We start from the raw sequence: 26,377 nt of genomic DNA on the forward strand, positions 1-26,377 counted from the left end.
ATATTATATGTTTTCATTGTGATGACAATAATGATGATGATGATGACTCAGCCTTCCAATTTGATAAAAAAAAAACAATCAATGAATTCTATCTCTTTTAATATTTAGGGGGAACATGGATCATTCAAGAATAAGAAAAAAGAAAAAAAAAAAAAAGGAAAGAACAAAGAAAATAACTAGGATACCTTACCTCTTTTGGTGGTACTTGACCACAATCGAATGACCTTCGTATAAAGAAAATACCAGTTAACTATTTTTCTTTTTTCTTTCTTCTTTTTTTTTTTCAATATACACATAACGATCTCCTCTTTAGTTATACGCTACTTTAATTCCTATAACTTTTTTTTTTTATTTTACTCTGAACTACACTTTATATTCTTTTTTCAATATGGAACAAGCTGCACAACAAGTACAAGACTATGCTACCTGGACTAATGCTCAAATCATTGCTCATAAAAAGCAAATGAAGTACCAACGACTTCATCCGGAAGAAGGTAACATACAAAAAGGTTTTGATTTAATATAGGATCATCTCTCTCATGATTGTTTTCATTAATATCTAGCTGAAGTACCATCTCCTCCTGGACCTCCATCTCCTCCAGCTGATGAACCTGAATCAAGCACCCAAGCGCAACAACGTCTTGGTAAAAGAAAAAGACAGCAATCAGTAGAAGAAAAACAAGAGAAACGAAACGCAGCCAAGGCCAAAAGAGCTGCTGAGAAAGCACGACACGTTGCCAATCCTTGCAAAGTCTGTCTCGACGCCGGGAGAGAAGAAGTAGCTTATACTCATAGCCGACGAACAAATAGCTTGTGTCCAGATTATACTGCCCCAAGAAGACAAGTACAACAACAACAAACTACATATCGTTTGGAAGACATCACAAGAAAGATCAGTTTGCAGAACCTTCTCAATATGACAACTGACGGAGACAAGCTTCTTTTTATTGACGCCACAATGAGACTTGTAAGGTACAACCGCGATGTTATCATCAAGCTCCATCTGTTTCTGACCTTCTTTGTGTACCGCCAATTAAACATGCACCGTAAAATCTATCCCGTTATCTTTACCAAGAATTTCCTCTATGGCATATTCCAGGTGCTTACTCAAGGTGATCAAGATCGAGTTTTGACTCCGCCAACAAATCAGGCTATTTTTCAAGGCGAACTTCTTACCCATGTTATGGAAGCATTTGGTGTTTACAGGCAACAATTTCCAAATGGCATGATGAATCTACTACAAGGCAGTAATCGTGGTGGTATTATTACCAATTCCCTGGATCACTATGTTACTGGATTCACGAGTAATGTTGTGGAGAATTTTCAACAATGGAAATTGAACTATATTTCTGTTCGACTTCGACAATTGGTTCAGGTAATCACCAAGTTATTGTTACTATATGTTATTATAGTATGCTAACTTTTTTTTTTGAAACAGAACTTGCAGAAGCCTGATGCAAACAAGCTGGCCAATTATATCTACGCCGTTGTTCAAAGTGGACCTGATTCTGCGGTATATTATCCTGCCAATCTATCCTTTGGTGCTGAAATGGGTGGTGAAGTTAACAATGCTGTTGGTCAAGTAACGGATGAAGTGCAGGTTGACCTCAATATTTTGTTTACACTGGGCCAAATTGTGGAATACGTGGATAATGGAAACATCACGATGGCAGCTCAACGTAATGTGGTCAGAAATTGCATGCTTGATTTATACAGATTGCATAATGATGCCGTTGATCTAGCTGATGCCATAGTAGTAAATCGCAACAATAATCATAATCGACTTCCTCAACTGGTGGCAAATTTAATGGCACTCCTTGCGCTTTTGAATCAAATAATGGGATTATATCAAGAAACGATTGCTCAACAATTTGAGACGCCTATTGACTTTGGTTTTGCAGGATGGGATCAAGAAGATGCACAAAATGAAATCGCAGGTGTACAAGAATCTATAATGCGCTGGGAACAACATGATCAAGCCCAACCGCCTTCTGCAGACGTGGTACGCTTTCAAAATTCATTACAACAGAGGATTGCTGCTCTTAACGGTGCCATTGGTGTGCTAACTAACATGGAAAACATATATGGCATAGCTCAAAACGAACGTGACATTTGTTTGACGGAATTTTTTGCAAACGATCAGCTTGGCAGTCAGGTTCTTCTCCAGAGGGTTACACAGGCCGCAATCACCCTTCATCTTCCGGGTTTTAGCGATGATGATGCACAACGCGTTAGAACTGTTAACCATGATAATGATGTCAATGATTATCTTCAAGTTGCTAGTGCTGCTGAAGAAGGTGTTCGCCAAGTCATGATGGAAAATTTTGCTGACAATATGGCCGCTGCGGGTATTCCTGGATATGGTGATCATGAACGACTGGTGCAAACATTGAGCACTGCGTTTATATCAAGGCACATTCAACTATTTGCCAAGGTTGGATACAACATTGCCTCTCATATGGAACAGTATAATGATGGGCAAATACGATTGGCAAATGATGTTCAAGAAGCAGCCACTACGGTATGGGCACAGCGACAGATCCGATTGCTTGCTGAAAGTGCTACCTTGGGAAGAAGAAGAAGGAACCTCTTGGTCAGACGACTTTGTAGTGCCATCAACGATAATCAAGATCTTATGCATACTGGCTTACATGGCATATCTGATGAATCTTGGCAGCAACTAAATCAATTAGTTGCCAACACACGCACACAAATTGCAAGATCAAGAGAATATTTGTCGTTACCTGATCCTGACCCTTATATCCATGAAGAATTATTCTTGCAATGTTTTCGTCCGGAGTTGTTCGAAATTGCCAAGCTACAACGACTGTTCAACTTGGTGCCGAAGCCGTCGTTCTTGAAGAAGTACATCAAGATAAACAGAACAGTTTGTGAGATGATTCTTAGGATGGCCAATCTGCAGTCGTATATTCAAGGAGCCGGGACCGTGGAGAATATCATTGATCTACGGAAGGTTCGCTACCATAACGAGTAAGTTATACGAATGATGAATAACCAAAAAAAAAAAAAAAAAAAAAAAAAAAAAAAAAAAAAAGAAACTAGAACGTAAGACTAACTCTTTTTTTTTTTTTTAAAAAAAAAAAAATAGACATCCTGGAGCAGACGGAAGAAGAGTCTTTTTTGGTGGATACTTTGAAACCGATGGGTACGGCGCCTCTGTCTCCTTCCGTAGGGAAGTGATTCCAAACCCGGTCAAGTCGGTCACTCTTACACCCGAAGATTTTGAAGACTGGGAGATGCCATTCATGAAGCTATGGGGTGCCGATCCAGGAGTGACTGATATTTTTGTAGCTAGTAGTGGTTCAGACAATGTCTATCAAGACAATCCAGATGACCAAGATGAAGGTAAATATTATCAAAAAAAAAAAAAAGACGATGATGATGACCATGATCATGATGATGTATATACTGACAACTTTTTTTTGAATTGGTCTTTATATAGATCTTGATGAAGAAGATGTCCCAGAACAAGAACCCGGTGAACCACATCAGTATGATCTACAAGAAAGGTATCGACAACGCCAGCAGCAGGACCCTCATGAAATTAGAAGATTCTCATCAGCTGAGTATTACACGAAGGCCGGATACAAGAAAACTACAAGGCTGATTAGGGAGGCTAAGGATCAGCAACAGATTGATGAAGTTGAAGCCACCATATTGACCAATAAAACGTCGACTATGCAAGGAATCGAAGGTTATATTACATCAATATTGACCGTTTTTGACCAACTGACCGCATTCTATGGTCGAATACTGTTTCAGAGAAGAAAATTCAGCAACTACTGTGGCCGTCAGCGTATGGATGCCGAATTAGTGAATATTTTCACTAATGGTGGAACAAAATATGGCGATCACCACGAGACATATCTTGTAAGAAACCAAGAGCTTGAAGAAAACTTCCGGAGGACGATAAAATACAGCCGTAGGCTCAGGGACCGAAAAAAGCAAAATCCTGACTGGGTGACAGATAATGAGCAGGGTCCAATGGCCTTGATTTACACCCCTATGGCTCCCGTTGCTCGCGAACCTGCTGGTCAAAGAACATTGTAAGTTAGAAAAAAAAAAAAAAACTCGGATTAAAATATGATATTAACAGTAAATGATGGTTTTATATTTTTATTATAGCAAATGGAAGAAAGCGCCCATTATGAATGATACAGATCGTGTTCCAATCGTCGCCTTTGGTGCTGCTGAATTCGGTCATCTTGCCTTTGGTGGTAAACCCTCTGGATTAGCCAACAAGTGCCGATCTTTATTAAAAAAGGCAGATTATGATGGTAGATTGATTCTTGTGGATATTCCTGAATATAACACTTCCAAGGTTTGCTCAAGGTGTGGTACTCGTTCCCTGGAAACAGCACGAACAGAACATCATAGTCTTTACAGTGTGTTATCTTGTACTGCGTGTCGTACGATATGGCAACGTGATGTGAACGCTTCACGTAACATGCATGGTATCTGGCTATATATGATGCACCATCATCATCGTCCAACTGTGTTTACCCATCTATGAAGAATTAAAATCCCCATAGTTACGTGTTGTGTAAGTTTTGTTTTTTTTTTTTTTTTTTTTTTTTTTTTTTTTTTTTTTATCTCACAAAAGATGTTTATCCAACTAACCCAAATCATCTTCCTAATTTTAGCATAAAACACTGTAAGGTCCCAAGTAAGAGAAACACTAGTCCCAAACCCAAACGTTTATCTATTCATATGATAATAGTAATAATAGTAGTAGCAGTAGTAATAATGACGATTTTATAATAATAAATAAATAAACCATATGATGATCTATATATACATGTAATACTAAAACTAAAGCTACAAAAAAAGAGGGAATAACATATTTTCATAAAACTATCACTACTATACATTCAACAGTATGTAGCATGGTACCAACCGGAAGCCCTCGTCCACCACCAAGGTCCTAACAACAAGCTGCCATTCCCATCCAAAAGAAACTTGTCATCCAATAATTTTTTCGTTCACATTACCAACAAAATGAATCTAGGTAAAGCAATTCATATAAAAAACAGTGTAAAATATTTTTATTATTACCTATACTAAATCCTACATCCAAAATGAAAGGGTTTCCCCATGTATTTTGTAAATCCCTTTTTCAAAACGCTCCAAATCCAATAAAATCTACCTTGACAAGATCGCACAGACAAAAAGGACACCTAATGTGGAAAAAAAAAGTGAATGAAGAAAAGAAAAAGAAAGAAAAAAAAAATAAAACTGCACGAAGGGGTAGCTATTTTTTTTTTTTGAAGTCAGTCCACTGACGACAATTTGGCATGATTTTTTTGTTTTTTTTTTCATCCCAATCCCCAACCTTGCCAAAATCCATGCCCATTCAAGTGTATATCTTTTTAATTTTTTTTCTGCTCAAATAGAATTATAAAGGAATTTCAATGTCTGATTTATTTTAAATATCTATCTACATCCATAGTAGGATACAAAATGCTTATTTCCACCCGATTTTTTTCTTTTCAGTACTTCAAACCTTAAGCTCTCTTCGTCATTAGCTGCACTAACAAAAAATAGTCTGAATATACATATTGGCTTTTTCGTTGTTTAACTTGTTCATACCGAGAAATTAGATCCATGATGTCTTTTATGCTGTAACATCACTTTGAGTGGGCGCGTACCTGTTTATACTTTTGTAATTCATCCAAAAAAATCATCATCATACCTTCAAATTTGGATTGAAGATATATGAAGATATTCTCTTTCACTTGTCTCAACCACAATTTATATCTTGCCTCCCAATTTATAGAGTAAATTAAGAAATAAAAGTCAATTCAGTCATCTCTCATCCAATAATGATCATCATCCAATAAAATTACCATCATTGGATTCCTCTCAAAAAAGTAGTCAAATATCACGTAATCCCATTTTATCGATTATCTTACCACCTAATGTGTGTAATGAGAATGAAAGATTTCATCGATTTTTCGAAATATTGCCTGATGACCCCCTGGCAATTTATTTTTACAGCCAAAGTTTGGCTGAGGAGTTTGAAAATTTTGGCTGTAAAATCAAAAAATCCATCTCATTTTTTCATGCTGGACACAAGCTTGAAGAAACTTTGAATTTTCCTTTCTCGCTCAGAAATCATCATCATCAACATCAAATTTGACTCGAACATAAGCAAACCAGTTTATTGTCACTTTACCTTATTGAATTTATAGATGATCATCGTATTTATAGAGTAAAACTAAAAAAAAGAAAAGATATATCACTATCGCCATCATCCGTATAATAGTAGTGATGATTGAAATGTAGTGAGCACTGTTTCCAAGTAAACAGAACAAAAAAGTAATATGATCCAGAGAAGGAAATGGAATGTTATCACGTTGATGACAACTAGATAAGATAAAAAATAAAAAAAAAGGGATGAAGGTTTCTATATAAAGATAATCATATGGTTCAGTTGTGGGATTTTGAAAAAAAATAGTTTGTTTTTTGTTTGTTTGTTTGTTTAAGCGAGGACAATTAAGTCCTTCGCAACAGTTGTATGGTAGTGGCTGAGAGTGGTGTTTTTTTTTTGTTGATGATCACCCAATATATATATATATATATATGATGATCAATAATAGTAGTATTAAGATCTTTTTTTTTTTTTTGTATGTTAAGGATAATGATTTAATATGATTGGATCATTGTACCAAATCTGGATTGAACATACATGAAGATATTCTCTTTCAATTGTTTTAATAATAATTTATACCCTATCTCCCAATTCATAAAAGTAAATTAAAATGAAATGTCAATTCCGTTATCCCTCATCTAATAACAATGATTATCATCAAAAAAAAAAAAAAAAAAAAAAAAAAAAGCCACGAAAGTGTATTGTTGTGTATCATAAAAAGCAATAAAATTTTTATTTCGAACAAAAAAAGTAATCCATATACTAACTAGTAAAACTATCCATTTTACTCTATCTATTATGCCAGAACCCTTCGTCCACCACCAAGATCCTAACAACAAGTCGCCATTCCTAACGAAAAAGAAGTCTGATATCCAGTTAGTTATTCGTTCACGTTACCAATAAAAAAAAAACCATCACAAAATATTTTCTGTCATTACCTGTACTAAATCCTACATTCAAAATGAAAGGGTTTCCCCATGTATTTTGTAAATCCCTTTTTCAAAACCCTCCAAATCCAATAAAATCTACCATGAAAAGATCGCGCAAACAAAGAGGACACCCAATGCGGAAAAAAAAAGTGGATGGAGAAAAGAAAAAGAAAGAAAAAGATTAAAAAACACAAAAGCGCGCACAAAGGGTTTTTTTTTTTTTTTTTTTTTTTTTTTGAAGCCCGTCTACTGACCAGAACTTGACAGATTAATTTTTTCTCTTCCCTGAAGATGGATCTATCTGAAATTTTGTTCGTTTGAAAATTTGGTCGTTTGAACTTCTATGCGTTTCAACTTTTGTATTTATTTATTACATGACTACTGTAGTTTTTTTAAATTTATATATATCCTTCATATCTTACACTTTTTTCTTTGTCAATTTCAACTTATATTTTATTAGCAATAAAAAAATTTTTTTTAAAAAAAATCAAAACTCATTATTATGGTCATCCCATTGGATCATCATCCAAGGCTTTAACATTATATCTATCAATCATCAAAGTTGTTATATAAGTATCAAGTGATTTTATGAAGTTATTTTATATATTTTCGATTATCATCAAAAGTGATCTCATACATCAATTGATTTCCTTTTCCGGACGACTTTTTTTATCGAGGCACTTTTCATTATTCCTTTATAAAAGAACTGGTGCTCACTGCATGTAAATCATTATTATTTTAATCAACATAATAACATCATCCATATATATTGCATATCATCATCATCTTAAGATTACAAAAAAAAAAGCTTAACATGGTAATTCATTTAAAAAAAGTCATCATCATCCCTTCAAATTTGGAATGAAGATACATGAAGATATTCTCTTTCACTTGTCTCAGCAACAATTTATGCCTTACCTTCCAATTTGTAAAGTGAATTAAAAAATGATGTCAATATCGTCATCCCTCATCCTATAATGATCGTAATCTAATAAAGTCGCTACCACCTGGTTCCTCTCAAAAAAAAAAAAAAAAAAAGAGTAGATCATGAGACTTGAAACAAAGAAAAAAGAATACCCACTATGTTGGATTTAATCTATGGATCCGCTTTCTTGGATCCCTTTCAATTATAGCACTGACAGCATCAGCATCACATGCCATTCACTGACTCATTAATGAACATAAAAAAGAAGGTTGATTAAGGAGTTAGTATATACATGTGTCTATTCATTCATTCTACCAATGAGCATGGAAAGAGGATGCTAGAAATCAAGAGCGTAAACAAAGAAAAAGGACGATTATTTATTTTCCCATTTATTGGTTAATATTATATGTCTATTCATTGATTCGTTTATTTTCTTGATAATTACGGAAAAAAAGGAAAAGGTTAACTAAAAATTTTAGAAAAACAAAGGTTGTCAAAAAGGAAAGGAGATGGTCCAACCTATTTCCTTTTGATTGCTTAATAGTATACATCTATTCATTGATTCATTTGTTGTTCGATAAATATGGAAAAAAAGGAGAAGGTTAATTAAGAATTTGAGAAGAAAAAAAAAAGGTTGTCAAAAAGAAAAGAAGCTATTTAATTTCATTTTGATTTTTTACCGGTGCTATGCATTACATCATTGTACATCTATCTATTCATTGATTTATTACTATTTCAAAAAAAGGGGGAAACTAAAAAAAAGAATGAATCAAAACAAAGAAAATGTTGTCCAGTTCAATTGATTTAATATAAAAGAGAGATGATTGTGATTTGTCCCTTTTCCTTTCAACCACATCTCTCTTTCTTTTTTTTCTAAACCCTCAAAGCGAATTTATCTCTCTCTCTTTCTTTTTACTTTATATTTTTTTTTTATCAATACTCCAAAGAAGAAACAAAAAAACAAGTAAGTAACAATTGATATTATAAGATAACTATTTTCATCCATCTAATATAAAATCATCATCACCTTAGGTTTAATCAAGAGGTCCTCTTGGGCCAATCTGTGTGGTCGTCTGGTGTCTCTGTACAGTTTATTCAAGGCAAGAGGTTTTTTATCGATCATGTCTGTCTGTCTGCTTTTCCTTTTCTTCCGTCCTCCTCTTATTATCATTATGGTTCGTGTTGATGTGTGTTGGGCCTAAGCTACCATCATACAAAATGGCAATAGTTTGGATGTTCCCCCGTCAACCAATACCAATTCTCCAATCATCCTGTCAGCAATAGCAGTCTTTCTTTTTCCTCTTTGCTTTATCGTCCTGACCGTAGTTAAAACGGTCTTAGTTACGTGTTGTGAGTAATCCTTTTTTTTTTTTTTTTTAATAATGATGATGTACTAACTGATATATATTTTTATTTTATCTTCTAAATATATTACCCACTTGGTATTCCAATTTGATTTTATCCTTTCTCTCTCAATTTGATATTCCCTTCCACCAAATTATTTATTTTTCTTTCACTCCCAAATTTATTTTTCTTTCCTCCCAAATTTTATTTTTTCTTTGTCTGTATCGTTTTACCCCTTTTTTTGTCTCAATTTAAAGTGAATAAACTGTATTGAGGTGAAAGTATCTTCGCATACAGTATACATGGACAGGGTATGAACTTAACCCAAGTCTTACATAGAAAGTAAGTTGCCCATACCTGATAAGATGCGTTAAGTATATTGATCATAAATAAGTACTTCAAAATAAATATACTAAATCACAGGATTTGTAACTATAAACGAAAAAAATAAAAATAAAAATAAAAAGATAAACCTATATCTACAAAAAGAAAAAACGTACAAAAAAAAAAAAAAAAAAAGAAAAGACATGATAATAAAAGGTATTCTTTTTTTTTTTCTTTATTACTACAAAGCGCATCGTCATTATATTCTTGTAAAGTAAATCATCATTCTGACTTGTCGGCACTAATATATAATACTATTCAAAAATAATATATATATATATAAAAGTGAGCTTTCCTTTCCTTTTTTTCTAAGATATTTCTGATATAATTACCATTGTTTCCACGAACAAAAGTATCTCCATACTTGTTTTTTAATTTGCCATCTACATATTCTTCTGTATTTTCCAAAGCGATATTCATATAACCATCCAAACAAGCTAATACACCTATTTACAAATTTTGGTTATTATCTTTTCCTTTTTTTTTTTCTTCTTGGTAGTTTACCTTTGTAATCAATACCAGAGTTTAGTTTGACTGTGACATTTTGTCCTAATACTGAATTTAAGAAATCTGTGGGTGATCGTGTATGGCCGTCCATGTTTAGTAAAGTAAAGAGAGAGAACAGAAAAAATAAGAAACTTTCCGTCTTTCCCGTCTATGACTGCTTGAGCTCTCAACACACGTCTCCCTTTTTTCAAATTCCGCTCAAGACTTGATCTTCATAGTGATGAGAACGGTGGATTGTCATATCAGATACTGGCACAAAGAAGATTGAAAGAAAGCTAGTTTTCTATTTTTTTCTTATCTATGTTGATATTTTTTCACTATTTATCATCATCATCATCACTATCATCATCAGCAACAATATCTTCCACTCTTTCCCTTTTTTTTTAAATTCATCCACAATGATCCTCTTTCGTTTCTAATGAAGTCCTTAAATATGGGATTGGAGTAATAATAGCATACTAATCATCATCCTATCCTACAATCATTCATCATCTCATTCAAGAAGATTATCAATCTGAATGTTTTATATATGTTCTTGATTTCATGCAGAAAATCTAGCGCGCTGACCATATTTTAACACCAAACAAAAAAGAAAAAAAAAATTAAAAAATATAGAACCCCGCAGTCCAGGTGAAAAAAAGGCATTATTATTTCATTTTGGTCTTTTTCTTCTTTTGTTCCTCATTGATTCTTTTTTTTTTTTTTTTTTTTTTACTTGTTATCATGTTACGTACCATTCGACCTTTGACTTGTTTTCAAACCACAGCACAACATTCTATTAGACGAACCATCACCTCTGTAAAACCATCAGGTAAAAAAAAAAAACCTTTTACTGACAAAGAAGAAAACTAAATTATCTTCGCTAATTGTTCATCTAGTTAAACCATTCACTAGTATTGGACAAAATATGCGATATCATTCTATGTCCTGGTCAGGTCCTGTCAAGATGGTTGGTATAGCTGCTGCCGCCACTGGTACTATGACAGCTAGTATGTGGACCAAAAAACCTGTTCAATGTCAAGGTAAAAAAAAAAATAATACATTCTTTTGCAAAAAGAAAAACATTTGACTCATTATATATATATATATATATATATATATAGCTGTTTATACTCAAGTTTCCGATATTACACCTAGAGATAAGGATAGGGATGCTCGTAAGACTCTTTTTCACAAAGGAGAATTATCCTTTGGTGTTCTTCTTGGTTTTTGTACTGGTTATCTGATCAAAAAAGTAGGTAAATTCTTTGCTTTGGCTGTTGGTGTAGGTTTTGTATTTTTACAGGTAAAGAACATCATTTTTTTTTTGTTTCTTATTTCTTTCTAATTTATTTATTTATTTATTTAACAGTGTCTCTCCTATAATGGATATATCACCATCCATTGGGATAAATTAGAAGGTGGTTATAATAAACAATTGGGTACTGATGAACATGGAAAAGTGACTACCAAGGTGATACGTACCAAATGGAACAAGTTCACTGGTTTCTTGACTCATAATTTACAATTCAAATCGACTTTTATGGTTGGATTATACGGTGGTATCCGATATGGATAGATATCATAGATTAATATGAAATTAGTTTATAGACGGAATCATATATTTATTTTTTATCCAAATAAATGTCTCATTATGATTGAAGGTGTTGATTAATGAAAGAATCATTTCATTCATTTATATGAATTTTTAGAATAGGATGATTTACATTTATTTTAAAGAGAGCTACGAAGAAAAATAAAGGAACTTTTCTTTTTTTTTTTTTTTTTTTTTTTTTTTTTTGTGGATCATCGTCCATTGTAACTAAGATATTGATTCAAAAAATGATTACTTTGACAGATACGGGGGAGTTAATGACAATGGTCATCAAAAATATGCATTTGATTTTATTCAAATTAATTATAAAGATGATATATGACCATCCAGTCATCCATTTCAAAAAAAGTCAATAAATAGAAAAAAAAAAAAAAAAGAAGATAGAGTGATCAAGTTTATTTCAATTTTTCTTTTCTTTGTTATGAAGTATCATATAAACTAAATAATAATAATATAAACTACATGGCATATTCAGAAGGAGGACGAGCACGCCAATAAGAGGTTCCAGGTCTTCTTGATGGATCTTCCATTCGAATAAAAGGAGGTATCGATGGAGGGTATCGACTAAAAGAAGATGGAAGAGAAGTGGATTGCCAGTCATCCATGGGTAATAAGCCAGGGTGGACTTGTTGTTGTTGTCGTCGTCGAAGAGAGGGAGGTGGCATGGGTGGATAATAAGAAGGAGCTGGGTTGTCAAATCCATAAAAAGTACCTTGTTCCCTACGAGAAGGTCGTGATCGATGATGATGAGGAGGAGGATGGTTATTGTATCGCATAGGTGGAGGATAAGTAGGAGCAAAAGGCATGGGCTGTATGTAGGGTGAATGAGACATAGGCTGGCGACGGATTCTTCGAGGTCGAGGAGGGAAACTGTCATATCGGAATGGTGGAGGATATCTATAATTCGTAGCCATATAGTCATCATCGAAAGCATCGCCTTCTTCATCATCTTCATCTTCATCATTGACTTCATCATTGTCTTCATCTTCATTGCCCATCATATGGTCATCATAATAATAATAAGGAGAATCATAGTAAGAAGGATATGAGCGTTCAACAGAATGACTACGATGTCTTGGACGATTGCTTGATCTAGGTCGTGGTGGAGCCGGCCGATCATCATAATATTCCGTGTAGTAATCAGCTTCTGGTTCCATGAGATGAGGAGGTCTTGATTCTGTCGATTTCGATCGGGGACGTTGTAGGCGAGGTCTAGATCGTGATGTATTTGATTTTCCTTGCATTTGAGATGAATCCTGTTGTTGTTGTTGTTGTTGTTGTTTTTGAGATTGCTGGGATCGACGACCACTACTTTGTCGTGATAAACTAGCTGAACTTTTTCTTCCATTCATGTAACCAGATTGTTCGGTAGGCAAGTAATCCATTGTTGTAGTATCTGAAGCATGCATAGTCGACGGTTGCTGATACGCTTGTTGTTTAGATTGTTGTTGTCTTTCATCCATGATCCCTCTTGAACGTTGTGAATGCATGCTATCACCAGTAGAGTTTTTCGATGATGAACGAGATAGACGAGATAAATTGTCATTACCAGACTTTGATCTTTGCAGTTTTGATGGAGTACTGTTGCATGAAGATGGATGTCGTTCCTGTTGTTGCTGTTGCTGTTGCTGTTGCTGTTGGTGGTAAAGTGGATCTGTTATATCCTGTTGTTCTTCGACACCAGATGATAAATCAACGTGAGCACTTGTCGGTTGCTGTTCAGTTGCATGTTGCTGATCTATTGAAGGTAGATGGTGTGCTTCTTGAGATGATGCGTTGGCATCATGATTATTGTAAGAAGTTCCGTAATCCCGTTTGGCAGCGGTTAATTGTAATAGTCTAGTTTGTGTACGATCAATTTCAGCCTTCATCCATTTAGTTCGTTCCTTGTGTATTTGTTCCAAACGTTCATATTCCGCACGATCCATTTCCCTTTGTTGTTGAATCAGTTTGACTTGTTGTTGAAGTAATTCTAAATCATCGCTTTGTAGAATTTCTTGTGTCATTGAATCAGTGTCATACATATTTTGTGGAGAAATGGATGAATGGTGTTGAGTAGTTGTTGTAACCGAATCAGAGAGAGGAATAATAACATTGGATGGTGTTGACTTGGAGACATCAAAACTACTCACAGAGTTGACGATAACTTCAGGACCAAGGTTGCGCTGGTGTTGACTAGTGGATCCAGCTGGTGTCACAGTTTCTGATGAATCGGATGCAGTTTGTGGTAATAAAGTAGGAATAAGTGTTTTGTTGATGTTTTCAGGTGAAGAATGACGTTGTATTTGTTGTTGTTGTCGAAGTCCATTACTGATACCGTTGTTTTCCAAAATAGTTGATGTTGATGCCATGGGTGATTCAAGAGCAGATTCATACACTCTATTCGAATCATCACTTCCAGTAATAGAATTCATGGATTCATGTTTTTTCGCAATAATCACTTCTAATGTTAATAATAATAATAAAAAAGTAAATATTTATAATTCATCCAAACTTTTTTTCTTTTTTTTTATTTTCATAATCTTACCCATAGCTCCATCGACTGATTTTTGGCTCCTATTGGAAGGTCGAGTATCATGTTGAGTGGTGACGGGGGACGTCTTGCGTGGTTTTGTTGGAACGGGAGCAGAACTGGTTGCAGTAGGGAACATTCTTTGACCTTGTCGTCGTTGTGAAGGAACAGCCACAGTTGTAAACAATTCATCTTCTTCGTCAGATATATCAGGTTGATCATTTTCAGTGGAAAGACAAAGTAGATCAGGATCCAGTTGTGTTTTTTCATGATCGTAGCTTCGAAGGACAGCTCGAGTAGGAGGTTCGGCATAACGAGGTCGCGGCATAACCAAAGCTGGTGGAGAACTTGTGGGTCGATTAACTCTTTTGGCCACAGCAGGTTGAGTTTGTATTGTTGTTTTCACTAAAACTTTATTGTTGTTATTGTCGTTATTGGTTACATCATTCAACGCAAGTTTTCGTGGTTGACCTGTCGATTGTGATATTTTCAGCTTCCTTGGGACAATATCATTGACTTGATAATCAGAGTCAGCACTAATAAACGACGCTGCCTTGGTCTTTTTCTTTTTCTTGCTACCAAAAAGCTTTTTCATAAGTAGAACCAAAAAGTATATAAAAAAGAGAAAAAAAAAAGGCACGGGAAAGAAAAAAAAAAAAAAAAAAAAGAAAGAGAGAGAAAAAGAGGAAGAAAGGTAAACAAATAAAAAAAAAAAAGATCCAATATGAGGAATTCCCTAAAAGGCAATTCCATCGTAAACAACCCGTTCCATTGATAACATCAAATCATCATAAAACTATTATCATCATCATCATCAAAAGAGTCAACTCAATATAAAAAAGAATCATCATAACAAAACACCAATCATTCTTTTATTTTTTTTTTCTATTAACGATAAAAAGACAAAAAAAGACATTGACTAGTTAACTAAATCTATTGACCACCCATTTCCTTGGCGAGTTCTTCAGCACGCTTGATCACATCAGAGATATCACCTTGCATGTAGAAAGCGGTTTCGGGGAGAGAATCGTGCTTACCACCGAGGATTTCTTGGAAAGAGCGGATGGTATCTTGGAGCTTGACGAGACGACCTTCATAACCAGTGAAGACTTGAGCAACAGCGAAAGGTTGAGACAAGAAACGTTGGATCTTACGGGCACGTTCGACAACCAACTTATCTTCTTCAGACAATTCATCCATACCCAAAATGGCGATAATATCTTGAAGAGACTTGTAGTTTTGAAGGATTTGTTGGACATCAGTAGCAACCTTGTAGTGTTCAGCACCGACAATACGAGGATCCAAAATACGAGACTTGGAATCCAAAGGATCGACAGCAGGATAAATACCCAATTCAGCAATAGAACGAGACAACACAGTGGTGGCGTCCAAGTGAGCAAAAGTAGTGGCAGGAGCAGGATCAGTCAAATCATCAGCAGGGACATAAACAGCTTGCACGGAAGTAATGGAACCATTCTTGGTAGTAGTAATACGTTCTTGCATACCACCCATATCAGTGGACAAAGTAGGTTGATAACCCACAGCGGAAGGAATACGACCCAACAAAGCAGACACTTCGGAACCAGCTTGAGTGAAACGGAAAATGTTGTCAATGAAGAGCAACACATCTTGACCTTCTTCATCACGGAAGTATTCAGCAATGGTCAAACCAGTCAAAGCAACACGAGCACGAGCACCGGGGGGTTCGTTCATTTGACCGAAGACAAGAGCACACTTGGAATCACCTTCGAGTTTGATGACACCAGTTTCCATCATTTCATGGTACAAATCGTTACCTTCACGAGTACGTTCACCGACACCACAGAAAATAGAGTAACCACCGTGAGCCTTGGCAATATTGTTAATAAGTTCTTGAATCAACACGGTCTTGCCGACACCAGCACCACCAAAGAGACCAATCTTACCACCACGAGCGTAAGGAGCCAACAAGTCAACCACCTTGATACCAGTTTCCAAGATTTCGGGAGTAGGAGATTGGTCAACGAATTCAGGAGCTTCAGCATGGATACCACGGTGGGTCTTAGCGTTGATAGGACCACGTTCATCAATGGGTTCACCAATAACGTTGATAATACGACCAAGGACTTCCTTACCAACAGGAATGGTAATAGGAGCACCAGTGTCAACAACCTTTTGACCACGGACAAGACCTAATAAATAAATAAATGAATAAATAAATAAAAAATGGAATCAATTTCATATTTCATAGCAACAGTGGTTTAAATATAATGAAAGATTACCTTCGGTACCATCCATAGCAATAGTACGAACAGTGTTTTCACCCAAGTGTTGAGCAACTTCGAGGACAAGACGACCTCCAGCGTGATCCTTAACTTCAAGAGCGTTCAAAATAGCAGGAAGGTTTTCTTGTTCGAATTGGACATCAACAACGGCACCAATAACGGAACTAGTAAAAAAAAAAAAAAAAAAAAGATGATAAGTATCCTATTCAATTTTAAATAGTCATTTAGTATTTACCGAATTTGACCAGCAGGGGTAGCTTCAGTAGCATATTGACGACCTATAAAGAATAAACAAAAAAAAAGTGTCATTATTTTTTCTTTTTATATATATATATAAATAAACAAAAGTTTTACCCTTGACAGCAATAGGCTTCATGGAAGATTGAGCAAAGAGAGCAGCATTGGCCTTTTGAGCGCGAAGAGCACCACGAGAGGCAGTGATAATTCGGTTGAAGTGCATCGTTTCGTTTTATCTAAACAAGAAAGAGGAAAAAGGAAAAAAAGGAACAACACCTTGGAGAAAAAAATAAAATAAAATAACAGCGGTTATTGCCTGGGAAGTAAAAAAAACACAGTCATCTTTTCCCGTCGGATTATGAAAAACGAAGAAGGCTTGAGATTTCTACTCTCTTCTCCTAGTGACTTTTCCCTTTCCATGCATACTTCTGACTACCATAATTGTCCTGGTCATCCCTTTTTACAATAAAATATATAGAAATAAAATAAAAGAAAAATGGTAAATATCTTTTTTTTTTTAATAAAACACAATTGATTGTCAGTGTATATCAATGATTAGATGATGATGATGGATGGTATATGATAATGATGATATATGATAATGATAGATGATGATATATTATATGATGATGGATATATGATAATGATACACAGTATGATGATGATGAATGATCTCCAACATTTATTTTTAACTACATATCTATTGACTTGTCTATTTTTGTATCTTGGCTTTTATTAAATGCAATCATCGTACGTAAGAGAATAATCCTTCGATTTGAAACCGTATTTGAATTTTTGATTGTTACTATTGTTACTATTCATGCTGAGGACATAGAATTAAAACTAATACAGTATGAAATGGTATGAAACCGGAATTTATTTGGTTTGATAAAAACTGTAAATGGATTTTGGGTAAATTTGTATGAATTATGCCTGATTCAGTTTCTTTTTTTTTACAACTATAATTTTTTAATGAAGGAGGGTCTACAAAGAGTTGTTTAACAAGAGGTTTTATGCGTTCATTGTGATCTTTCTGTTTTAAGCTTTTTTTTTTTGTTGTCAATTAAAATTCCGCTCGGAATTGTGGGTCTGATAAGATATCTCTCTACATAGATTCTTTCTTTTCTTACTCTTCACCTCATTCCTTTTTTTTTTTTATTATCATTATGAAGAAAAAGTCAACACCTTTGGAAAGAGATGCCTCCATACCGTTATTACAACCCTCTAACCAACACACCTCTCGATCCTCAAGAAAAAAGACGCGACTTGCATTGACGTTAAGTGTGGCAGTTCTTTTTGGTACGTCTTGTCTTCTTTTATCACGTCAACTTCCTCAAACGTCTTCCTCTTCTTTGTACAGTAACAACAAGAATAATTTTATTCTCCAGAATGATCAAGTGGTTTCTCCTGGAATCTCTTGGACTTCGTTTCAACAAGGACTTGGTCAGTGTCGTGACATTAAGGAACGAGCTTTAGCATTTACCAATACGACTCGAGTGCGTCACCGAAATCCTAGGGCAAGTACAGCAAGTGTTGAAAAACCATTATTGATCAAGAATGGACATATTTGGCTGGGTGACCGATACTTGGATGGCGATGTTCTGATAAAGGATGGTCTTATTAAGGCGGTGGGAACTAACCTTACTTCTCCAACGGACGATACGACAATTTTGGATGCCGAGCATCGTGTGGTTACACCCGGTAACATCCCCTTCCTTTTTATGACAAAAACAGTAGAAAACTGACTATTTTGGAACTACCCTTTTATTATATAGGCATTGTTGATATGCATTCTCATATGGGTGCTGCAAGTTTACCTGGTTTGGATGCCACAGCCGATGAAAATGAAACGACTGATCCAACTACCCCTTTTGTAAGTACTAATTCTTGTAATATTTTCTCTTTTAAACTTCTTTTCTTCTAATAGGTACGTATAGTGGATGCATTCAATCCTAGTGATTCTGCGATTAAAGTAGTTGCAAGTGGTGGTATTACAACAAGTTTGATTTTACCAGGTAAAAAATAATCAAGATGATGCTTCAAAAAAAAAAAAAAAGCTTGAATGCTAAGAATATCTTTTTTTTTTTTTTTTTTTTTTTTTTTTTTTTTTGGCCCGTAGGTTCGGGCAATTTGATGGGTGGTGAAGCTGCTGTGGTAAAACTTAGACCTGTACCGACACTCTCGGTATACGATATGCTTATTAGTGCTGGTGTTTCTGAAGAAGATCAAGAAGTAGTCCATCGATATATGAAAATGGCCTGTGGTGAAAATCCCAAACGTGTCTATGGTACTGAAGCGAAAAAGATGCCATTGACAAGTAAGGAACTAAACCAAAAAAAAAAAAAAAAAAAAAATCAAAAAAAAAGATTGAAACGTATTTAACAAATATACATTGCTTTGTAGGAATGGGTGAAAGTTATTTGTTCCGTAAACGTTTCCAACAAGCTCGCGATTTGCTTCGTTCTCAAAATGATTGGTGTGACGCTGCTGAACGGCTTGATAAAGAACAAGATAGTGAATTACGTCTATCTGAACGATTCCCTGAAGACATTGCTTTGGAAAGTTTGGTAGCCTTACTACGCGGAGATGTTAAATTGAATGTTCACTGTTACTTACCTCATGATTTGGAAGCCATGGTCCATCACTCTTTGGAATATGGATTTGATATTGCTGCATTCCATCATGCTTTGGCGGCTTGGCAAGTACCTGACATTATCAAACGCGCAAAGACAAATATTACCGTGGCAACTTTTGCTGGTAAATATCATTCTAGAATACTTATAGATTGTCTGCTAAAATTCTTTTTTTTTTCTTTTTCTATGGTTGGACGTTTTCTTATGATTAGATATGTGGGGATATAAGGTAATTCAAAAGATGATGATTATTTTTTTTTGCCTTTGATATAGAGGATGGTATTCATATGGACTTCCTTTTTTTTTATATATCTATATGGCTCTAGCATGAAGGTTGGTCTACAAATGTACATGCACCTGGTATCCTGACTGAAGCTGGTATTCCTGTTGCTTTTAAAAGTGATCATCCCGTTATGAATGCTGTAAGATTTTTCTAAACAAAAGTAAGCTCAGCAATAATCAAAAATAACTTTTTTTTTTTTTTTTTTTTGTTAGAGAGATCTTATACATGAAGCGCAAAAAGCATACCACTATGGATTTGATGAACATAAAGCATTATCGGCAGTGACAAGCATTCCTGCTAATGCCTTGGGCGTTGGCCATCGTATTGGAAGGTAAATTCAATATAAGAGGGAAAGGAATCTTGTTTTCATATGCATGACAATTCATATTCTTATGAATTTATTTATTTAGTATTCAAGAAGGCAAGGACGCTGATCTTGTGATTTGGGAACGACATCCTTTGAGATTAGGTGCGAGACCAAAGAAAGTGATCATCGATGGGGAAATCTTAAACTTCCGCAAGCCATGGGCCAAAGATGTAGAAGAGGTTATTGACGAACACTTTTTGATGGATGATTCTTACGACACTCACAACACATCTATTGACGATACCATCCTTCCTGAACGACCCACTGGATCCATGCATTTAGAAGATCATGGTCTCAACAACCCGATACATATGAATGATGCTTGCTCAAAAGGGGTTCATTCCTTCGTACTCCGTAATATTGGTCGTCTAATGATGAGTCCTGGTCAAGAATACCGACGCGGTGATACTTCAAAAGATATTTTTTTGGTGGTTCAAGATGATCTTGTGATTTGTGCTGGATATGATTGTAATCGTGAACAAGTAGATTGGCCTACCTCTAGTCCTGTATTTGATATGAATGGTGCTGTTGTTATTCCTGTAAGTAGAACAAAAAAAAAAGAAAAAAAAAAGAAAAGACGGACTAACTTCAAAACATTTCTTTTTATTTTATTTTTTTTTATGTACAGGGTATCGTGTCTGCTGGTGTTCCTATGGGTATGATCGAAATCCAAGCAGAATCAAGTACGATGGATGGTGAAACGAATCTCAACATTGATGATGAAAACTTGGTCAAGTCAGTGGCAAGAGCAGCTGATGGCATCAAAATGGGAGGATTACATATGAAGAAAGCCTTCCAAGCAGGTAAAAAAAAAAAAAAATGAATACATAGTTTTTGTATAACAAACATAAACTCACTTGAATTATTTATTTTAGGTGTGACTTCAACCATTTCACAACCATTGCAAGCTGCAGTACCTCTTGGTGGTGTATCAGTTGCAGCAAGAATTGGTGTAGAAAATACAGGTAAAGAAAGGAAAAAAAAACGATATCGTTTTCATAATTATTTTCTCTTTTTGTTTAATCTTTTTTTTTTTTTTCTATTTCAAATAGTCTTGGATACCAATGATACCTTGATCAGGGATGAAGCTGCGCTACATTTTATACTTGAAAACATTGGTACACTCACCGTATCTCAACAAATTGCCGGCATTCGTAAATTATTGACGACCAATGCTAAAGAAAATCCAGCAACAAATGTCTTTGCCAAAGCAGCTCAAGGACAACTACCCGTGGTGGTTCAGGCGAATAACAAGGACGACATTGCAGCCATTATCCGATTAAAGCAACAACTACATTCTGTACAATTCATCATCTTGGGTGGAGCTGAGGCTCATTTGGTAGCAGATCATTTACAACGCTGGTCCATTCCTGTGATTCTGATGCCTGCTAGATGTTATGCCACGACTTGGGCCCAACGACACTGCTTACCTGGTCATCCTTATACCAAGGACACAGTGCTTGATGTCCTGTTGAAACACAATGTCAAAGTGGGTCTTGGTAGTACAGATATTGACAATGGTGATGCTCGCAACTTGATCTGGGAAGCTGGTTGGCATTATGATTTGGATTTTGAGCAGACAGTGGGTTTGATTACCTGGAATCTGGCGGATATGTTTGGTTTGGACATAGGAAGAATTCAACTAGGACATAAGGCTGACTTTGTGGCTTACAATGGAGATCCCTTTGAATTCGGTACTTCTGTCTTGATGGTCAACGGTGGTGGACATGATGGTCCTCTTTGTGTCCATCGCAAGGATATAGTTTAGTTTAGATCCCGATTTTTTTTTTTTTTGTTTTAGTATGTGCGATTATATATATATATGATGTCTTGAATAAAAAGAAACAAGGGGAGTAAGTTAGTTACATAGTATGTGTGTATATGTATATATATTTTTTTTCTTCCTTTCACAAGTGATATGACATGGATACAGTATATAGTAGTTATTTATTTGATTTATATTAATGACTTTGATTTATCATAAAAAGAAAATTATAAAGACAGCTAGCAAAAGATCAAAAAAAAAAAAAGAGAACTATCGTACATAGGTAACTAAACTAATGAGAAGATGCTCGTAATAATAATCTGTCGCCATCCACTGGATCAATTAATGTATCCCTTTCTCTTGCTTCATATGTAGGTGGCGGTAATGATTGGTCAGCATTGTCGAATGGGTTTCTTGGCGTTGCAGCTAGATAAAAATATAAATATAGAATTTCAAAAATCAGTCTATTATTACTATGACTATTATTGGTACTATTACTTACTATTCGTATGCCATTGCTGTTGCTGCTGCTGCTGAGATGATGGGGTTGTGACTGGAACAGGAGGTACAGGTCGATTCCTATTGTTTATCCGAGTATTATTAGATAATGAGGTATGTGATTGTATTGGTCTTGATAAATTAGGGGCTGTGTTATTGCTAATAATAATAATAATAAAGATATAATAAGATTTTTAATGATCACTATATCATCTAATTCTTTAGTATTACCTTTGATAATAGGGATATGATGATGATGAAGAAGAAGAAGATGCTGATGATGTTGATCCTGAGATATATGAGTTGTGGACAGATATGAGACGATCATGTAATGATGTTGCTGCTTTCAAGGCAACTGTAATAAATCAAATAGAATAAGTTTGATTATATATATATATACTAATTTTTTTTTTTTTGTTTCTTTACCTGAACTGCCTTCAACCACCATATCACGAATGGAATAAATATCCTTGTAGAGGTCTAAATAAGGAAATCAAAAGGCAAAGTTTTAGTTTTTTTTTTTTTTTTTTTTTTTTTTTTTGAATTGAACTTACTTTGTGAATCATATGAGGAAGAACAGGCGCCTAATAATAATAAAAAAAAAATACAATAAAAGAATATTTGTAAGATGCTTTTTATATTAATCAAAATAATTTACCAGAAGGAGGATACTTTTGAGATATTCTCTTTCTTGTACGACGTATATCCCGATCATTTTGAAGTTCTTGGCGCCACTGAGCTAGTTCCTCCCTAACAGTTTTCTGTAGACTTGGCTTGGCTTTAATAATAGGAACTTGTGTAGGTGGCTAATAAAAACAAACAAAATAGGATAAAAATATATAATAATAAATAATTATTAATATATATATAAAAAAGATAGGATAATATAAACAATACTTTTTTATAAGTTGGTCGAGTATGAGAAGTATTCATTGTTGTCGAGTCAGTTATAGCTAGTAATCGGTCAAAAGTTCTTTCCATATCACCATTTTCTTCTAATAGAGTATTTTCAAGTACACTAGGAGTAAGAGTTGGAAAAGCTTCTTGAAGAGTATTGACTTTATTTTCTAAAAAAGGATTGTAGGCCATAAAAGAAGAGAAAAAAGTAAAAGAATAAAAAGAAAAAGAGAGAAATAGTCGGTTCTTTTTTTTTTTTTTTTTTTGCTCTTTTATAAATGAGAGAGCGGGATTTCCATTTTGACCTGCTGGACTTACCCACTGTGGCTATTATGCAAAAATAAGTCCTTTTTTTAGATTTTCTTTTTCTTTTTACTTTCTCTCTTTCCCTTTCTATTTTATATACATAATGAGCGATCATCCTTTACCAAAGAAAATATTTAGTTATAGTGACCAACCTGGTAATTCTTCCATTGTACAAACAACATTATTAGGTCAAGAATTATTAGATCGTCCGTTACTCAACAAAGGCTCAGCATTCACTCAAGAAGAACGTGCCATCTTCAGCCTTAGCTGTCTTTTACCGTATGAAGTGGATACTTTGGAACAACAAGTACAACGTGTATCTGAACAATATGATTCTATTGACACAAACCTTGGAAAAAACACCTTTCTACAAAGTAAAATAATAATAATAATAAAACAAGGGTTTTATTGAACTTTTTTTTTTTAGGTATTCATGATCAAAACGAAGTGTTATTCTTTCGATTTGTATTGGATCATTTAGTAAAAGTCTTACCTGTCATATATACACCTACTGAAGGCGAATATATTGAAAAGGTAATAATAATAATAATAATGAAAGGATAACCAGGGATTTCTTTTTTTTTTTATCAAACATGTTCACTCTTTATGTTTCAAATCACTTTAGTACTCACATCTTTTCCGTCGTCCACGTGGTGTCTATCTCAATTACCCAGAAAAGGAAAGAATTCAACAAATGTTGATAGAAGGTATATTACAGCAAAGCCTTGCAGCAGATGATGTGGATTTAGTGGTTGTGACGGATTCCGAAGAAATACTTGGCATTGGTGATCAAGGTAAAAATAAATAATAGTCAAATATGTACATATAGATTATATATTGACTTTTTTTTCCCCCTCTTTTTGGATTATCAAAAGGTGTTGGTGGTTGTGGTATCTCTGTAGCTAAACTTGTACTTTATACGGTGATGGCAGGTATACATCCTGGTCGAGTACTTGCAGTAGTTTTGGATGTGGGAACTGATAATCAAACACTTTTGGATGATCCTCTTTATCTTGGTTGGAAACATAAACGTATCCGAGGTCAAGCATATGATGATTTTGTGGATTTCTTTGTAGAATGTGTTCGTGGCAAATTCCCAAATGCCTTTCTTCATTGGGAAGATTTTGGTCTTTCGAATGCTCGACGACTCCTAGATACTTATCGACCGAAAATGGCTACTTTCAATGATGATGTACAAGGCACAGGTGCTATCACTCTTGCTCTTCTCTTGGCTGCTCTTCAATTGCAAAATGTATCGTTATCTAATCAAAGGCTAGCGATTTTTGGTGCTGGTTCGGCTGGTATTGGCATCGCTGATCAGGTCAAGTCTATATATCCTTCATCTATCTATCTATCTATATATATATAGTATCACATTACTCACTCAAATATCTACTTCTTTGTTGTTATTATTATTATTGTATAGGTGCGACGTTATCTTGTACAAAAAGAAGGATTATCTGAAAATGAAGCTCTGAAACGGATTTGGTGTATTGACAAACAAGGATTATTAATGGAACACGACAAAGAAGTTTCCAAAGTTCAACAAACTTATGTGAAAAACAAAGGTGATATTCAATCATGGACAATGGAAAGTGAACAGCCTCAAATTTTAGATGTCATTAAAAACGTTCAACCTACTATATTAATTGGGACTTCTACATGTAGTGGTGCATTCACGGAAAAGCTGATCAAATCTATGGCATCCTATTGTGATATACCGATTGTATTTCCATTATCAAATCCAACGCAATTGACTGAAGCAACTCCAAATGACATTATACACTGGGTAAAAAAAAAAAAATGATTGGTAGTGAAAATGAACTAGGAGGATGGTGACAAACAACGAGGAGTGAATTAAAGAGAGAGAGAGAAACGGAAGAGAGAGAGAGGGGTCGATAGCCAATAAACATGTGTACTGACATATAATTTCTCCTTTTTTTTTTTTTTTTTTTCTTTTGTAGACCAATGGAAAAGCAATCGTGGCAACCGGGTCACCCTTTGAGGATGTGGAATACAATAATCGGATATATGAAGTTACGGAATGCAACAACGCGTTTATCTATCCAGGGATTGGTTTAGGTTGTATAGTAGCAAAGGCTAAACATTGTACGGATGATATGATATTTGCGGCGGCTAATGCTATTTGTCATTGTTCACCAGCATTCCAGTCTAAGGATCTAACAAAAAGTCTTCTTCCAGATATTAAAGATATACGATTGGTTTCCAAGAAGGTGGCCATGGCTGTAGCGAAAGAAGCAATGGAGTCTGGGGAATCAAGACGGGACGATATCAAAACGATGGATGCTTTAGAAAAAATGGTGGATGATTATATGTGGTATCCTCAATATCCTTCATATACATATATAAGTAGTTTATAATGTTAGGTCTATCTTTTTTTTTTTTGAAATAAAACTGAATTCTATTTTACTGTCTTTTTTCTTTATTTTTATTTTTATTTTCTTTCCTTTTAGTATATATGTATGTAACATAGAATGAATGATGATCAAAGATTTGATTGAAATGCGATAAATTCATCTCCTGCCGATGATCATAATCAAAAAATAGTTGATATATACATTAATGAAAAACTAACTAGATAAACAATAACAATTCTTTGGAAAAGATCTCTTTATTGTTATTTTCTACTAGGGAGTGAACGGATAACGGGTTTATCCCTTTTTATCGATATTTCCCTTCCTAGTTCTGTTGGTTCTCCCGCCTTTACCCCTAGACACATCCTCTTTTTTTTTTTTTTTT

General features: G+C 34.7%; 9 protein-coding genes across 9 annotated transcripts; 5 read left to right on the forward strand and 4 right to left on the reverse strand.

Annotated features, from left to right (window-relative positions):
- Positions 1–388: 388 nt before the first annotated feature.
- On the forward strand, positions 389–2,865 carry BX664DRAFT_358254 (uncharacterized protein; the record flags this gene model as incomplete). Its single annotated transcript, XM_051548019.1, has 4 exons — positions 389–494; positions 564–967; positions 1,076–1,375; positions 1,439–2,865. Coding segments are annotated over 4 exons (2,235 nt in total), but the record flags the coding sequence as incomplete, so codon positions are not given.
- A 209-nt stretch (positions 2,866–3,074) lies between these two features.
- Positions 3,075–4,300, forward strand: BX664DRAFT_116090 (uncharacterized protein). The gene is made up of 2 exons (XM_051539738.1): positions 3,075–3,366; positions 3,464–4,300. Exons 1-2 carry the CDS (start codon positions 3,258–3,260, stop codon positions 4,069–4,071), a joined length of 717 nt encoding a protein of 238 aa, XP_051402330.1. The 5' UTR covers positions 3,075–3,257; the 3' UTR covers positions 4,072–4,300.
- Positions 4,301–9,870: 5,570 nt separating this feature from the next.
- On the reverse strand, positions 9,871–10,357 carry BX664DRAFT_358255 (uncharacterized protein). The gene is made up of 3 exons (XM_051548020.1): positions 10,259–10,357; positions 10,087–10,200; positions 9,871–10,008 (listed from the first exon to the last, which is right to left on the reverse strand). The coding sequence occupies exons 1-3, from the start codon at positions 10,350–10,352 to the stop codon at positions 9,977–9,979; spliced, it is 240 nt and encodes a 79-aa protein (XP_051402331.1). The 5' UTR covers positions 10,353–10,357; the 3' UTR covers positions 9,871–9,976.
- A 605-nt stretch (positions 10,358–10,962) lies between these two features.
- On the forward strand, positions 10,963–12,006 carry BX664DRAFT_330863 (FUN14 family-domain-containing protein). Its single transcript, XM_051545032.1, has 4 exons — positions 10,963–11,072; positions 11,140–11,283; positions 11,365–11,546; positions 11,613–12,006. Exons 1-4 carry the CDS (start codon positions 10,985–10,987, stop codon positions 11,817–11,819), a joined length of 621 nt encoding a protein of 206 aa, XP_051402332.1. The 5' UTR covers positions 10,963–10,984; the 3' UTR covers positions 11,820–12,006.
- A 216-nt stretch (positions 12,007–12,222) lies between these two features.
- On the reverse strand, positions 12,223–15,014 carry BX664DRAFT_385224 (uncharacterized protein). Its single transcript, XM_051549234.1, has 2 exons — positions 14,383–15,014; positions 12,223–14,298 (listed from the first exon to the last, which is right to left on the reverse strand). The coding sequence occupies exons 1-2, from the start codon at positions 14,960–14,962 to the stop codon at positions 12,314–12,316; spliced, it is 2,565 nt and encodes an 854-aa protein (XP_051402333.1). The 5' UTR covers positions 14,963–15,014; the 3' UTR covers positions 12,223–12,313.
- A 194-nt stretch (positions 15,015–15,208) lies between these two features.
- On the reverse strand, positions 15,209–17,134 carry BX664DRAFT_330869 (ATP synthase subunit beta). Its single transcript, XM_051545033.1, has 4 exons — positions 16,986–17,134; positions 16,867–16,909; positions 16,629–16,795; positions 15,209–16,538 (listed from the first exon to the last, which is right to left on the reverse strand). The coding sequence occupies exons 1-4, from the start codon at positions 17,089–17,091 to the stop codon at positions 15,301–15,303; spliced, it is 1,554 nt and encodes a 517-aa protein (XP_051402334.1). The 5' UTR covers positions 17,092–17,134; the 3' UTR covers positions 15,209–15,300.
- Positions 17,135–17,982: 848 nt separating this feature from the next.
- On the forward strand, positions 17,983–22,130 carry BX664DRAFT_330873 (uncharacterized protein). Its single transcript, XM_051545034.1, has 12 exons — positions 17,983–18,569; positions 18,644–18,741; positions 18,796–18,883; positions 18,988–19,185; positions 19,272–19,625; positions 19,714–19,730; positions 19,828–19,923; positions 19,997–20,115; positions 20,195–20,690; positions 20,780–20,954; positions 21,027–21,116; positions 21,204–22,130. Exons 1-12 carry the CDS (start codon positions 18,035–18,037, stop codon positions 21,917–21,919), a joined length of 2,982 nt encoding a protein of 993 aa, XP_051402335.1. The 5' UTR covers positions 17,983–18,034; the 3' UTR covers positions 21,920–22,130.
- On the reverse strand, positions 22,080–23,545 carry BX664DRAFT_330878 (uncharacterized protein). The gene is made up of 7 exons (XM_051545035.1): positions 23,312–23,545; positions 23,073–23,220; positions 22,969–22,998; positions 22,841–22,894; positions 22,646–22,769; positions 22,419–22,573; positions 22,080–22,342 (listed from the first exon to the last, which is right to left on the reverse strand). The coding sequence occupies exons 1-7, from the start codon at positions 23,501–23,503 to the stop codon at positions 22,209–22,211; spliced, it is 837 nt and encodes a 278-aa protein (XP_051402336.1). The 5' UTR covers positions 23,504–23,545; the 3' UTR covers positions 22,080–22,208.
- Positions 23,546–23,687: 142 nt separating this feature from the next.
- BX664DRAFT_330880 (malate dehydrogenase) lies at positions 23,688–26,058 on the forward strand. Its single transcript, XM_051545036.1, has 6 exons — positions 23,688–23,991; positions 24,045–24,151; positions 24,243–24,411; positions 24,493–24,938; positions 25,044–25,406; positions 25,582–26,058. The coding sequence occupies exons 1-6, from the start codon at positions 23,721–23,723 to the stop codon at positions 25,996–25,998; spliced, it is 1,773 nt and encodes a 590-aa protein (XP_051402337.1). The 5' UTR covers positions 23,688–23,720; the 3' UTR covers positions 25,999–26,058.
- Positions 26,059–26,377: the final 319 nt, after the last annotated feature.

Source organism: Halteromyces radiatus (genome assembly GCF_025201355.1).
Source record: "Halteromyces radiatus strain CBS 162.75 chromosome Unknown BX664scaffold_3, whole genome shotgun sequence".
NCBI classification, from domain to species: Eukaryota; Fungi; Mucoromycota; class Mucoromycetes; order Mucorales; family Cunninghamellaceae; genus Halteromyces; species Halteromyces radiatus.

Coding starts and splice junctions, on each gene's coding strand:
- BX664DRAFT_330863 (XM_051545032.1), top strand. CDS start 10,985: ATGTTACGTACCATTCGACCTTTGACTTGTTTTCAAACCACAGCACAA. Junction 11,284..11,364: donor AAAACCTGTTCAATGTCAAG/GTAAAAAAAAAA, acceptor ATATATATATAG/CTGTTTATACTCAAGTTTCC. Junction 11,547..11,612: donor TAGGTTTTGTATTTTTACAG/GTAAAGAACATC, acceptor TTTATTTAACAG/TGTCTCTCCTATAATGGATA.
- BX664DRAFT_330869 (XM_051545033.1), bottom strand. CDS start 17,091: ATGCACTTCAACCGAATTATCACTGCCTCTCGTGGTGCTCTTCGCGCT. Junction 16,796..16,866: donor ACCCCTGCTGGTCAAATTCG/GTAAATACTAAA, acceptor TTTTTTTACTAG/TTCCGTTATTGGTGCCGTTG. Junction 16,539..16,628: donor TGCTATGGATGGTACCGAAG/GTAATCTTTCAT, acceptor TTTATTTATTAG/GTCTTGTCCGTGGTCAAAAG.
- BX664DRAFT_330873 (XM_051545034.1), top strand. CDS start 18,035: ATGAAGAAAAAGTCAACACCTTTGGAAAGAGATGCCTCCATACCGTTA. Junction 18,884..18,987: donor AACAAGTTTGATTTTACCAG/GTAAAAAATAAT, acceptor TTTGGCCCGTAG/GTTCGGGCAATTTGATGGGT. Junction 21,117..21,203: donor AATTGGTGTAGAAAATACAG/GTAAAGAAAGGA, acceptor TATTTCAAATAG/TCTTGGATACCAATGATACC.
- BX664DRAFT_385224 (XM_051549234.1), bottom strand. CDS start 14,962: ATGAAAAAGCTTTTTGGTAGCAAGAAAAAGAAAAAGACCAAGGCAGCG. Junction 14,299..14,382: donor ATCAGTCGATGGAGCTATGG/GTAAGATTATGA, acceptor TATTAACATTAG/AAGTGATTATTGCGAAAAAA.
- BX664DRAFT_116090 (XM_051539738.1), top strand. CDS start 3,258: ATGCCATTCATGAAGCTATGGGGTGCCGATCCAGGAGTGACTGATATT. Junction 3,367..3,463: donor TCCAGATGACCAAGATGAAG/GTAAATATTATC, acceptor GTCTTTATATAG/ATCTTGATGAAGAAGATGTC.
- BX664DRAFT_358255 (XM_051548020.1), bottom strand. CDS start 10,352: ATGGACGGCCATACACGATCACCCACAGATTTCTTAAATTCAGTATTA. Junction 10,201..10,258: donor CTCTGGTATTGATTACAAAG/GTAAACTACCAA, acceptor ATTTGTAAATAG/GTGTATTAGCTTGTTTGGAT. Junction 10,009..10,086: donor TTTTGTTCGTGGAAACAATG/GTAATTATATCA, acceptor ATTTTTGAATAG/TATTATATATTAGTGCCGAC.
- BX664DRAFT_330878 (XM_051545035.1), bottom strand. CDS start 23,503: ATGGCCTACAATCCTTTTTTAGAAAATAAAGTCAATACTCTTCAAGAA. Junction 22,999..23,072: donor TCAAAAGTATCCTCCTTCTG/GTAAATTATTTT, acceptor TATTATTATTAG/GCGCCTGTTCTTCCTCATAT. Junction 22,343..22,418: donor ACAGCAATGGCATACGAATA/GTAAGTAATAGT, acceptor ATTTTTATCTAG/CTGCAACGCCAAGAAACCCA.
- BX664DRAFT_330880 (XM_051545036.1), top strand. CDS start 23,721: ATGAGCGATCATCCTTTACCAAAGAAAATATTTAGTTATAGTGACCAA. Junction 23,992..24,044: donor AAAAAACACCTTTCTACAAA/GTAAAATAATAA, acceptor TTTTTTTTTTAG/GTATTCATGATCAAAACGAA. Junction 24,939..25,043: donor GTATTGGCATCGCTGATCAG/GTCAAGTCTATA, acceptor ATTATTGTATAG/GTGCGACGTTATCTTGTACA.